Raw genomic sequence first — 12,640 nt, forward strand, 5'->3', positions numbered from 1 at the left:
CTATTTTTAGCACCATTGGCCTCAGAAATTCATTATGAATTTTGAAAATGAGTGCGGTAGAAGTCCATATCAATAGAACTGCCACAGGGCCATCTGCACTCTCACTTTCCCAATGGATCTCATAGTCCATGAAGGCACAAGAGTGCTTGCTATGAACACCAGTTGTGTAACTACACTTAGGCTTAAAATAAATGTTTTAAAATACTTAATTATACTTCACCCTACAGGAAAAGAAACCTGTTTTCTCAGGTTGCTGAAAATGGATGATGTATAATTTAAAGCTTTGTGGATATCTAAAATCTGTTTGCCTTTTCTTGTTTGTTTACCTATTTTTAAAATGCTGAACTGGGCTTTGAAGCAAGTCTCTGTGGTCTCTTAGGTATAAGTAGATAATAAGGTAATGGGTGATGGGGGGTAGGGTAAAATAAAGAAGGAAGATTTAGGCTACCAGATAAGTATGTTAAAAGCTACACAACTGGCGGGCCGCGGTGGCTCAGCGGGCAAGAGTGCTTGCCTGCCATGCCGGAGGACCTCGGTTCGATTCCCGGCCCCAGCCCATGTAAAAAAAAGCAAACAAACAAACAAAATATAATAAAACAAGAAAATGTTTAAAGATGTTTCCCTTTCTTCCTCCCTTCCTTCCTTCCATCCTTCCTTCCTTCTCTCTGTCTTTCCTTCCCTTCCTCCCTCTCTCTCTAAAAAAAAAAAAGCTACACAACTAAAACAACCTGATACAGGTTCAAGAAAACATAGACAGTACAACGTCACAGAAAAAAACGAAGTCCAAAAGCAGACCCAAAGAAGTCATTGAATTTAGGGGGGAAAAGAATTGGATCCTAATCTTTCTCTTCTCTGCCCAGCATAATATAAGAGCTCACTAAATAAAGTGGTGTTTTTAAGACATATCAAAAGTAAAACACGTGAAGTTTCTAGAAGCAGTGTTGGGTGAGTAGTTCTATAACCTTGGGTGGGGGGAAAGCTCTCTAAGCATACTATCAAAACTGGAAGCCATAAAAGAATATATTAATAATATTGACTACTAAAAAAATGTAAGACCTATGCATACCTGAGCATATAAAGTCTCATTAAAAACCCCAAGTTCCCCCCTCAAAAATCTAATTCTAAAACCTTGAGTATGCATGCATAAAGAATATAAATAAGGGGGAGGGGGAGTGCAAGGGTGTTTCAGTGGTAGAATTCTCACCTGCCATGCAGGAGACCCAGGTTTGTTTCCCAGTCCATGCACTTTACAACAAACGAACAAACAAAACAAACAAACAAAAATTCAACAAATGGTGCCATAATAGGATACTGACATGGAAAACTAATGAAATGTGACCCCGCCGTACAGCATACAAAAAAATGGAATATAAATAAGGAAATGAATTAAATGAAGAATTATGATTCTACCATTAGTTAAATATTTACAAAATAGCTATAGCGCTGAGATCCCCACCAGCCCAGATTAGTCCGGTATACAAAGAAGATCATGTTTCTAGTGGAGGTAAAACCTACCAGCAGCCTTAATCCCTCGCAAAACCTCAAACCACAGGCAGCCATTAGCCAGAGTAAACATGAAAAGTGAAGGGCCGTCAGAATTGTCAGTAAATTCCGCAAAATAGAAATTCAAGCCATCAGATTCAGTAATTCCCAGAAATAACAGCCAAGGCAAAACACTAAATGCCTTTATGATTTTACAAGTGGAGTAATGCAAGTTTTATGGGAATTTTTTATATATATATAATTGATGTAACATGCATAGATACTTTTGTATGGAGCTAAATTTTTAAGTATTAAATTGTAATATTAAAAAAAATTAAATTTAAATTAAATCATACAAGTACCTCCTACCTGATGACTGCACAGCCTAAGTGAAACATCAAGGAATTTAGGTTTGAAGACCTGCATAGAGGTCAGGGTCAAGAGAAATCCCTAAGTAACTTCTAAAAGACTTGCAGTATACCGGAGCAAATGCAATCTGGTACTTCCTTCTAGCTGACTAGCTTCAGAAGGTGAATAAGACCAGCTTAAAACACCAAGGGCAGCGTTTAATTTTATCGTGAATCAACAGCATCCTAGTTGCATATTTATCCCCTTTAATTTGTCATCACCCCAGATATTGGGGTATTTCCCCATGAAGGTGAGCCTGTGGGACCCTAATCATTTTATAACTTTCTCCATGTATAGCCTTGCAGGCATGGGTTTGAATTGGGCTGATTTCTGGGAACCTTTTCCAGTGATGGAGCTCAAATTTTGAAATGGATGTTCTATTCCATGTATCGGCCACAATGACGGTTGGGTTGGTTCATTTGGAGCTGGTAGCATATCCTTCCTAAAGGCCCCCTCGGAGGGTCTTTGTCCTCCCTGGCTGAGGATGCTGCCCCAGAACGCCTCACCCACGGGCTCTTCCCCAGATGGGACAGTGAACCAGATAACCCGGGTCTAGGAAAATTGCCTCCTTTGCTTCAAACTGTCCAATAACAGAATCCAAGTGGTGGAAGTAATTGAGAGTGGAGGTAAAATGACCCTGGATAGATCCATAAATCAGCCTCCATCTTCCTTTTATTGGGTATGAGGATACACAAGCTGTTTCCATGGAACTAGGTAAGATAAGCAGAAAGTAGCTCTAAGGGCATTGCTTTATGTTGGCAAAATACTTGGGTAATCACTGTAGGAGAAAACTGCCTAGGAAATGGTAAAGTAGGGAGCTATAATTGAGTATTCATGGTGGCTGCGTTGAGTAGAGGGAGGGAGCCCACAGCAGGTGGAATCAATCTGGATGGTTACAGTCCTGTCATGGGGTTGTGAAGCGCCTTTATCTCCCCAGGGGGGTCCGTGGAAGGGTGCACATCACTGTGGCCAGGGCTGGTGAGGAAGGTCCACCTTTACCAGACTCCCAACCCAGGCCAAGCACATTAGAGAGTTGAAAAGCAAGCAGTTGGACAGGGCATGATCATGAATTTGGCTGGTGGCAGAATCATGACTCAAATTTAAATGATTTTCCCCACATTCCAAAGAACAGCACCCCTAGGTAGCTGAAGAAAGAGAAAATTTGACTCACTTTCCTGCTCTTAGGCTTTGCTGGTCTGGCATAGACTGATCAAACTTAGTGTCATTGTTGAGCTGCATGGTAATTACTGCAGACATTTTACTGTGGTTTTACCCCCACCCTTACCCCATCCTTATCGCCCCTGCCTTGTCCTTCTCACACCAGGTGTAGAAGACATAGTGGCAATAATGATTCCTGAGCCAAAAGGGAAGGAGATCGTGAGCCTGCTGGAAAGAAACATCACCGTGACAATGTACATCACCATCGGAACCCGGAACTTGCAGAAATACGTGAGCCGCACCTCGGTGGTGTTTGTTTCCATCTCTTTCATCGTCCTGATGATTATTTCCCTCGCGTGGCTGGTCTTTTACTATATCCAGAGATTTCGATACGCAAATGCCAGGGACAGGAACCAGGTGAGTGGCGAACTTAAAAAAAAAAATACAATTTATTGCAAAGTGCTACATGTTGTTTTATAAACTTTGGAAATTCCAGGAAATACCAAGACAAAAACAAAATTGTTTATTATACCCCCACTCAAGATAAACCCCGTGGACATTCGCTTTATAGTTTTTCCGATGTTTTCTGAATACAAAACTAGTATTGTTGTGTGAAATGGAGGCGCCCTGTCCCACACACCTATTGCTCATTTGTTTAGAGGATTATTTGTTTAAGTAGTTGAATAATAAAGGGGAAAGGGGGAAGTGGGCTGAGATTATGCTGAATGTCGATGTGATTTGGAAAGAGCCAGGATTTCCTACTTGTGAATAGAAGAAAGGAGATAAAAATTAAAAGCTATTTTTAAAAACAATAAATTTTTTAAGAGATAGTATATACACATGGCATATAATGTAAAAGGTGCAAATTGATATATAATAAAAGGTAGGTGCCTTCCTGTTTCCGTCCCTCAGACCCCTGGTGTCTCTCCAGAATGTCCCCTCTTCCGGGGATATTTTACGCTCTTACAAACACATTTATTTACATATATATATATATATATTTTTTTAATCAAATGGTAGCACACTTAATTCCGTGTTCCTCTTTCTCACTTAATCTTGGAGATTGTTTTAGAGATTAGTCTATATTAACACACAAACCAAGCATCTTGTATCTAATGACTGCATAGCATTTGGTTGTCTGGATATGTCATGTTTATTTAACTGGTCTCCTATTGATGGCCATTTTCTCTCTTACCAAAAAAAAAAACCACATGTACACATGACACTTAGTGCTTTCGTGAGTACTGTAAGGGGAAACCCGAGGTTTCATTGTTGGGCAACAAAATGTATCCTTTAAACTGTGATAGATACTGCTAAATTATCTGCTACAATTTACACATTAATCAGTATATATGAAAATTACTCTATACCCATTTCCTCACCAAAAAGATAATAGTTTTTTGGTGTTTGCCATTTGATTGATTAAAGATGGTGTCTCATTTTTTTCTTACTACAATGTTGAGTATCTTTTCAACTATGTAGAAAATATGGATTTTTTTCTTCTATAAATTATCTGCTTATATTGTTTGACCACTTCTCAAATGAGTTGTTGGTCATTTTCTTATTGCTGTATAAGTATCTTCTTTTAGGTCAAGAAAATTAACCCTTTTTGTGAAGAGATTCAATTTTTCCCTAGTTCATTATCTTTTATTTTATCTATGGTGTTTTTTGCCAGGCAGAAATTTTTGGTTTTCATGCAACTAAATTTATCAATCCTTCTATATGGCTCCTGAGTTTTGTACATTATCTCCTCCAGATCAAAGCTATAGAAAAACATTCATGTTTTCATCCTTTACTTTTTATTTCACATTCATGGTTTAATCTTTAATCTATAGAGAATTTATTTCACAGTAGAGAATGCTGTAGACATGATTTTTCTTCAGATGACCTACCAGTTTGTGTAACTGGTGGTATTTGTTGAATAACTCATCTGCTATACACTGTCCCGTTTAGCATGTGTTAAAATCCTATATGTGTCTGGTTCTATTTCTCTCTCTCCCTAAACTATACCATTAGTCTATCTGTGTATTCATATGCCAGTAACATACTATTTTTTTTCAGAAGATAAAGGGGAATTGATACTAATGACGCCTTATTTTCTTTAAGTGCTGGATTTTTTTTTAATTTTTATTTTAACATTTGTTCCCCTATTATTTATTTATTTTTAATCCATTTGTTTTACTCATCTGTCGGTAAGTTGGATAAAAGGAGCATCTATTCTTATGCATTAAATAGATATCACCTGTTTAGTTAAGGTGTAACGGAGAGGCTGGAGGTAACATACTATTTCAAGTACTCTAGTGTTGAAATATTTCATGTTTGTTATGCTAATGTTCCTTTACTGCTCTAGGTTTTCAGGTGATTTTTCACTCTGTTTAACTTTATATGAATCCAGACCCAACTTATGCCATTTATAATATTTAATTATTTTACTTATGACAGAATTGAATGTCCAGAATAATGTAGAAGTGATTTATAACTTTGTAATGCTGAATCTCCCCACCCAAGTATAATATGTATTTTTCTCTTTATTCAACTTGTGTTTTTGTCCCCAGTAGCATTTTTAATATATTTTTTATTAGAGAAGTTATAGGTTTACCAAAAACCATGCAGAAAATACAGAGTTACCACCCCCTTCCCATCATTAACTCCTTGTATAATGTCTTGGTTACAATTCCCTAGCAGCATTTAAAAATATTCATATAGAATCTTGTACATTCTTCTTACATTTATTTCTAGGAATTTAATCATTGTGTTGCTATTACGAGTGACATTCTCTTTTTCATATAAGAAGGCTTTTGATTTTATATGTTAATTTTGTACCTGACTACCTTGTTATTATTACCATAATAATAATAATTTATAGTATTTATTATATGAAGGCATGTTCCAAGATCTGTATATATATATGTATTTACATACTCAATCCCCTTAGCAACTCTATCATAGATCATTATATTGTCCCATTTTTCAGAGGAAACAGAGCACAGATATGTTAAGTAACTTGCCTAAGGCCACACAGCTAGTTATTAGTGGTGGCAGAGTTTGAACCAGCAGCAGGACTCCAGAGTCTATGCTCTTAATCATTACACAGTAACATTTGTGACTGTTTATTTTAGTTTATCAGGATTATATTAATAATAACCACAGTTTGTGGTAATTGTTTCAGATTTTAAACTTCTTTTTTTCTGTTGCATAATTTCTTTTTCTTATAATGCCTCCAGGAAAATCTTAAGTAATAGTGGTTATAGTTAACATATTTCTTTTAATTCTGAATTTAATGGAATTGTTTTTCTTATTTCCCCCATTTTGTTATTTCCTCATAATCTGTCTTTGAGGTTGAGATATATATTTTATCGTGTTGAGGATGTGTACATTTTGTGCCATTTTATTAAAAGTTTTGAATCAATTCAGTGGTAGAATGTTTGCCTTCCATGTGGTAGACACAGGTTCAATTCCTGGACCATGCACCCCCCCTAAAAATAAAAAATTACAAGTTTTGAATCAAGAGTAGATGTTTAATGTTTTGAACACCTTTTCAACAGCTATAGTAATTTTCTGTTTTGATCTGTTAATATCAATGAATTATGTTAGTGGATTTCCCAACATTTAACCATCCAGAATGCCCAGTATGTACAATAATATTCCTTTAATATGTGCTAAGTTGTAATCATTAGTATTTTATTTAGAACTTTTTACCTTGACATTCATATGTGACATTTGTCTATAGTTCATGTTCTTATCATATTTAGTCAATGATTATACTAGCTCTAGGAGAAGAATTTCAAAACTTTGCTTGATTTTCTGTAGTCTAGATCTGCGCTGTCCGACATGGTAGTCACTAGCCATGCGTAACTATGTAAATTTGAATTAATTAGACATTAAAGAAAATTTAAAATTCTGTTCCTCAGTGGCACTAACCACATTTCAAGTGACTAATAGCTACCATATTAGCAGTGCATGTGTAAGACATTTCTATTATCATGGAAAGTGCTGTCGGACAGTTTTGCATTTTTAAATAGCACTGGAGTTACCTGATTCTTACTCACTGAAATTTTTTGTAAACCAATAAGCTTTGAGTTGTTCGTTTTAGGGTAATGGCTCTTTGGCTTTTTCTATTTATTTTCTGGCATTTGTTCTGTTTAAATATTTATGGCTTCTGCAACAATTTTTTTAATACATTGCTATTGCCCTTTTCTGATTCTCAAAGTGTATGTTCATTTCTAAGAAATTTTGGAAATCATTGAAAAATATCAGAATAGTGAAATCATCCATTCGTAACCCCACAGAATCATTAATAATTGAGTACATTGTCTTTCAGTTTTTATAACTTCTTATATATATATATATATATATATATATCCATTAAATTGGTGTCAATATGAGATGAAAACACATATGCATACAAGTTTTGTGTTCTACTTTGTATTAACTGCTGAATATTTCCTCCTATCATTAGTTAATCTTTGAAAATATTAGTTTTAGCAGCTACATAGTCAGGTCCCACCACTTACCAAAACTGGGCAAGCTATTTAACTTCTTTGTATTTAAATTTTCTGCATTAAATAGAAATATACCTTCCTGTTATGGTTATAGCGAGGATTGAATGTGTTAAAGTAGTATTATTTTTCAAAAAGCATATTGGTAATAACTTATTAAGCACTCATTGAATGGTATCCATTATTATAATCCAATTGCCACTTTCATTGAATATTCTGGAACATAAGTGATCAATAATACGTGTTAGACACAAAGCACAGAAAATGGACTTAGAACTAATGTATTCAGTTCCAGTGTTTCCTGTGAGGTTACAGATGAAGAAATTGTAAATGTTAAAATCAGTTATTTGGGGCAATACAATGGTGGCTCAGTGGCAGAATTCTCACCTGCCATGCCAGAGACCTGGGTTCGATTCCTGGAGCCTGCCGATGCCAAAAAAAATAAATTAATTAATTTTTAAAAAATCAGTTATTTTAAAGATACCCACCCAGCTAATAAAACAATGATAAGTAGAAATGGCATGTCTATATTTTTGAGTCAATAGACGATTTAAGCCATCATTAGGCAGTTGAGCCAAGGATGAAATTTTAAGCTGGAATTTATTGAGTAATAATTTCAGTCACCATTTCACTTTGTGTAGGTAGATATATCTTAGATGACTATCTAGAGATATGCCTATTCTGTGAAGTATGTGTGAAGAACAAATTGGAAGTTAGTGGAATGGACGTGATTTAAATTTTTATTCTGCTCCCATTTTATTAATTTCCCCTGAATTATGGGTTGTCACCCTTAGAACCACTCAGTGAAATAAGATCATGTTAAAAGTTAGCACTGTTTTCTTACCAAAATGGATACCATATTTTACCCTTCTGATAGATGGAATAAAAGCATATGATTTCCCTTAGAAAAATATTTCTCTTTTGATGGGCAGCGTTGCATCCCATTCAATAGAAAGGTACAGCTGTGCAAGCTATATCTGCAATAAGTTTTCGTTTAACTTAAATCACTTATTTTTATGACAGCATTATTGGCAGTTCAATAAGAGTGACTCTCAGGTTAGATGTAGGCTCCCAGCCTGAAATGGAATATCAAAGCCATTAAATTTATATTGGCAAATATCCAACTTTTCAAGTATGTGAGAGGGAGACTGGACTTGAATTAGCAGAGGAGCACTTCCCTCAGAAACTGCTTGGCTTTGTACAGATCACAATGAAAAAAGTCACCAGCACACATGCTCATCGCCCCTTTCATGTCACACTCTACCTGGAGACCCTCATTTCCATGCAGTTTTTCCGTGGAGTAAGATATGCGAGTTGTCCTTTGCATTAGTAGCTGTACAGCATGGCCTTTTAGATTGTGGCATGGAAAATGAGGCTACCACTGAAAGTGGACAAGGGGTGTTGGCAGGTGGGTCATGTTTTCTAAAGTGCGTACCCCAAGATAAGTCTGGTGGAGAGTGGTCGTTGCAGGCACCAACTTTGGAATCACCTGGTTCTAGAGTCAAATCTTTGCTCTGGAAGTTCCTGATGTGACCTTGGGCAAGTTACTTATCCTTTCTATGACTTGCTTCCCTCCCATGTAAAGTGAGAATGATGATATGTTCATCTCACTCGTAGGCCTTGCTGTGAGGGTCAAATAAGAAAATGTATGGCATATTAATTAAAGGATTATTAGCTGAATCATCTTTAATGGATGAGGCAATTTTTGGAACATAGTTTATTTACATTATTTTTAAAAATAATGTAAATAGTGTAATTCTTGCATAACTCACATGTGGTTAAATCCAAATACGGGCTTGTTAGCTGAGGTGGCATACTTTGTGTACAAATGGGATCTTTTCTCCCTCTTTTCTCCAGAGTTACGAGTAAAGAAGGGCATATAAATGTATATATTTATAAAGCATATAAATATTTATATGGCTTTCTTGGAAAATCTTCTTTCATGTGGCACTATTTTTAAATTACTAATAATAATGTATGCATATAGAAAATAGGCAAGATAAAAGAAAATAGGCAAAATAGAAGGGTGTGCATTTAAGAGTAAGTTCTCTTCCCACTCCAAACTCCCTCTATTAACTTCCATCCCTTCTTCCAGCTCTCCTAGACAACCACTCTTGACACTTCAGTTTGCATACCTCTAGAAGTTTCTGTGTGTATACACAAGAATTTATTTTCCACACTTTGCTGCAAGGTGGAGAATTGACTCTGCCCTCACTTAGTTCATGTTCTAGTGGTCTCAACAGGCAGTACATGTGAGAGCAGACAGATGGCACTCAGGGGTTACTCCAGGAGTGCAGGTGAGAGTGACAGGCTTGGCCTACAGCGAATGAGGTGGAGAAAGTAAAATGCAGTCAGATCAGGGCAATATTTTAGATGCTATGGATTAGGTATAAGATATAAAGAATATATCCCAGTTTATCCCAGGTGTACCAGCCTAAGTATTAGTAGCTCCCCATTTTGCTCTCAAACTTTTTTTCCATTTAGAATGATAAATCATGTGGTCACAGTATATGTGAGAGACAAGAAAGAATCAAGATACATTTGGGTCAATTTTCATGGCATTTCTGGAGATGAGAAAGACAGAAGAAAGAGACATGGATTAGGGTTGGGGAATCAAGAATTTGGGCTTGAAACTGTTAAATATTAGAAGCCTATTACATATCCAAGCAGAGATATCTAGTAGATATTTTGATATGTAAGACTGGTGCTCAGGAGACATAGCTGGAGATGGAAATATGGGGGTCAGCAGTGTGTGGATACTATTTAAATCATCACAACAAGGTGATCTCAGCTAGAGAGTGGGTATTGCAGGAGAAGAGTGAAGACTGAAGTTGGGTTGTTCTCATGTGGCCTTGTCCCCTCTCCAGTCTCTCCCTCTGTCATATTATTTTATCGATTTGTTTCATTTTCTTCCCAGTTCTTATCACTGTCTGATACTGTTCTCTCCTTGACTTGCCCCTTGCCTTCTAGTGCACACAGGCTCTTGGAGAAACAGAAGGAGGGAGACCTGGTTTGCACAAGACCAAGTACAGCCTCAGATTCCATGTGGTTCCACCACTCCTCTCATCAGTGTCAACTGCTTTGCAGCCCTCTTCTTCACTTGTAATACTTTGTTGTGCATAGCCCTATTGTCTTGTCTTGCCATGCAATCTCCTTTGGAGGCTTTGGTCTACCAGATCACCTGTATGTTCTGAGTCCTAGTGGTGATTGTCTCACCTCTCTTCACAGAGCTCATGGAGGTGGCTGCGCTCCTGTTTCCCATTCCTGAACAAGCTCTGTGACCCTTAAGGGCCTGTCCAAGTATCCCATATGGCGTAGGATACAGGTCTGCTCAGAGTACACGCAGGACCCACTTTTCCTGATGTCACATTCTGGTCCAAAGGAGTCTCATCTCTGACCAAGTCCAGAATGCTCTGTTACATAATCAGACATAAATCCAGATACAAACCTGACTCCCCCAGAGAGTTAGATGAGTGACTAGAATGTGCTGCAAGCTGGGGTTTTAGGAGCTGGAACCAATTAAAAGTGAACAGGGTTAAATATCTGGAACAAGAAAAGTCAGGGACACAGAAAGTAGATTAGAGGTTACCAGGGGCTGAGAGGAGGGAGAATGGGGAATTATTATTTAATAGGTACAGAGTTTCTGTTGTGGGTGATGAAAAAGCTTTGGTAACAGAATAATATGATGGAAGCACAACATTGGGAATGCAATTCATACCACTGAATTGTACACTACAAAATAGCTAAAATGGCAAATTTTGTTATAAATATACATAATGAGTATCACCACAATAAAAAACTGCTGAATAGTGTTTATACCTAACTTTGGCTTTGGTGCAAGGGAAAATCAGTCTTGGGCAACGTTGTTAGGCAAAAGGACAATCCAATGGATTAAGAATGCAGGTGCATTTGGTGACAAGAACAGAACCTAAACCAAAAAGATAGCAAGGGCAATCAAGCAAGATGGAGCAGAGCGAGCAGGTTCAGGAAAGGAAGTTGAAGGAATGGTACTTAGGTGAAGGAGGATTTTATATCACTCATTCTCCAAACTGGTATGGGAAGAGAAGTTGCAAGCTATGGCTTTCTTTTAAGAGAAGGAAAGTCCCCATAAGAATTAAGAGAAAACGTTTTTCTGGCCATGGAACACACATCATGATGATTTTTAAAAACCATGACAAATGCCCTGGTGATGCCTCTGAATGAGTTAATCTAAGAAAATGGTCTGTGGATGTCCCCAGTGTGGACTTCCAGATTTTAGCATAACCTGGACCCTCTCAGATCACTGTAAGACCCATGTACCCAGCTGGGCTGCAGGTGGGAAATGACAGCGATAGGAATTGGGAGGCAGAAGGCAACAGGCCATAATTCTACAGATGTATTTGAAAATGCTGATTGCCCGATCTCAGCTTCTTAGTTTTTAGAACTTAAAGGGACATTAGGTATGATGAATTTGAGGGATAGAAATGTTGAGATTTTTTTTCCCAAAAGCATGCAGCCAGACAAAGTGATTTCCACCGGACCGAACTGAGATACTCCTGAAATATGGAGAGACTTAACCAAAGGGCAGGGCTGCCAGTTCCCACCTCAGTCAGAGTAGTAAAAACGAGAAACTCCTGACCATTCTGCTTTTTAAACCTCGGCCCCTTTTAGCTTTAGATGTAAAGGGGCACTTTTTTAGTCTTATTTAGTATCCAGTTTTAATATTCCCCACTTCAGAGTGTTTCGTGGAGTGTGCTGAGGATGTGTCTTCATTCAGCCCATCCCTTTTCAAGCCTTACCATCTAATGACTTCTTGACCTTTGAGGTGCAAGGCCAGGCATATGCACACTCACTGACCCTGAACACCAGCGTGCACTATGGACTTTCTGGGGACTTAAAGAGGCAAGTGGCTCATATTTCCTAGACGTGCCACTCACCTGCCTTTCACTGATTCTTATCCTGCTTATAAAAACTCTACAGCAGGCAAAGCAAGCCCAGAAGGCAGCATTTTTGCACGGCAGTGGCAGGTAAAATCCATCTTCTGACGATGCTCTAGGACACTGTCCCACCGTCTCCTAGGATATTCCATCTTGGACAAAAGGACTGAGTCTGTG

General features: G+C 37.6%; 1 protein-coding gene and 1 long non-coding RNA gene across 2 annotated transcripts in view; one reads left to right on the forward strand and one right to left on the reverse strand.

The window, feature by feature from the left end:
- Positions 1–12,640, forward strand: part of RNF150 (ring finger protein 150) — a 286,002-nt gene that overhangs the window by 171,983 nt on the left and 101,379 nt on the right. The window contains exon 2 of the mRNA XM_077139966.1: positions 3,215–3,465. Coding sequence (XP_076996081.1) covers positions 3,215–3,465 — 251 coding nt within the window. The remainder of the gene's footprint in view (positions 1–3,214; positions 3,466–12,640) is intronic.
- LOC143666290 (uncharacterized) overlaps positions 2,766–12,640 on the reverse strand; it is a 38,370-nt gene continuing 28,495 nt past the window's right edge. Inside the window, exon 3 of the long non-coding RNA XR_013167508.1 lies at positions 2,766–3,477. This is a non-coding gene — a long non-coding RNA (uncharacterized LOC143666290). The remainder of the gene's footprint in view (positions 3,478–12,640) is intronic.

The sequence above is a fragment of the Tamandua tetradactyla genome, chromosome 22 (assembly GCF_023851605.1).
Source record: "Tamandua tetradactyla isolate mTamTet1 chromosome 22, mTamTet1.pri, whole genome shotgun sequence".
NCBI classification, from domain to species: domain Eukaryota; kingdom Metazoa; phylum Chordata; class Mammalia; order Pilosa; family Myrmecophagidae; genus Tamandua; species Tamandua tetradactyla.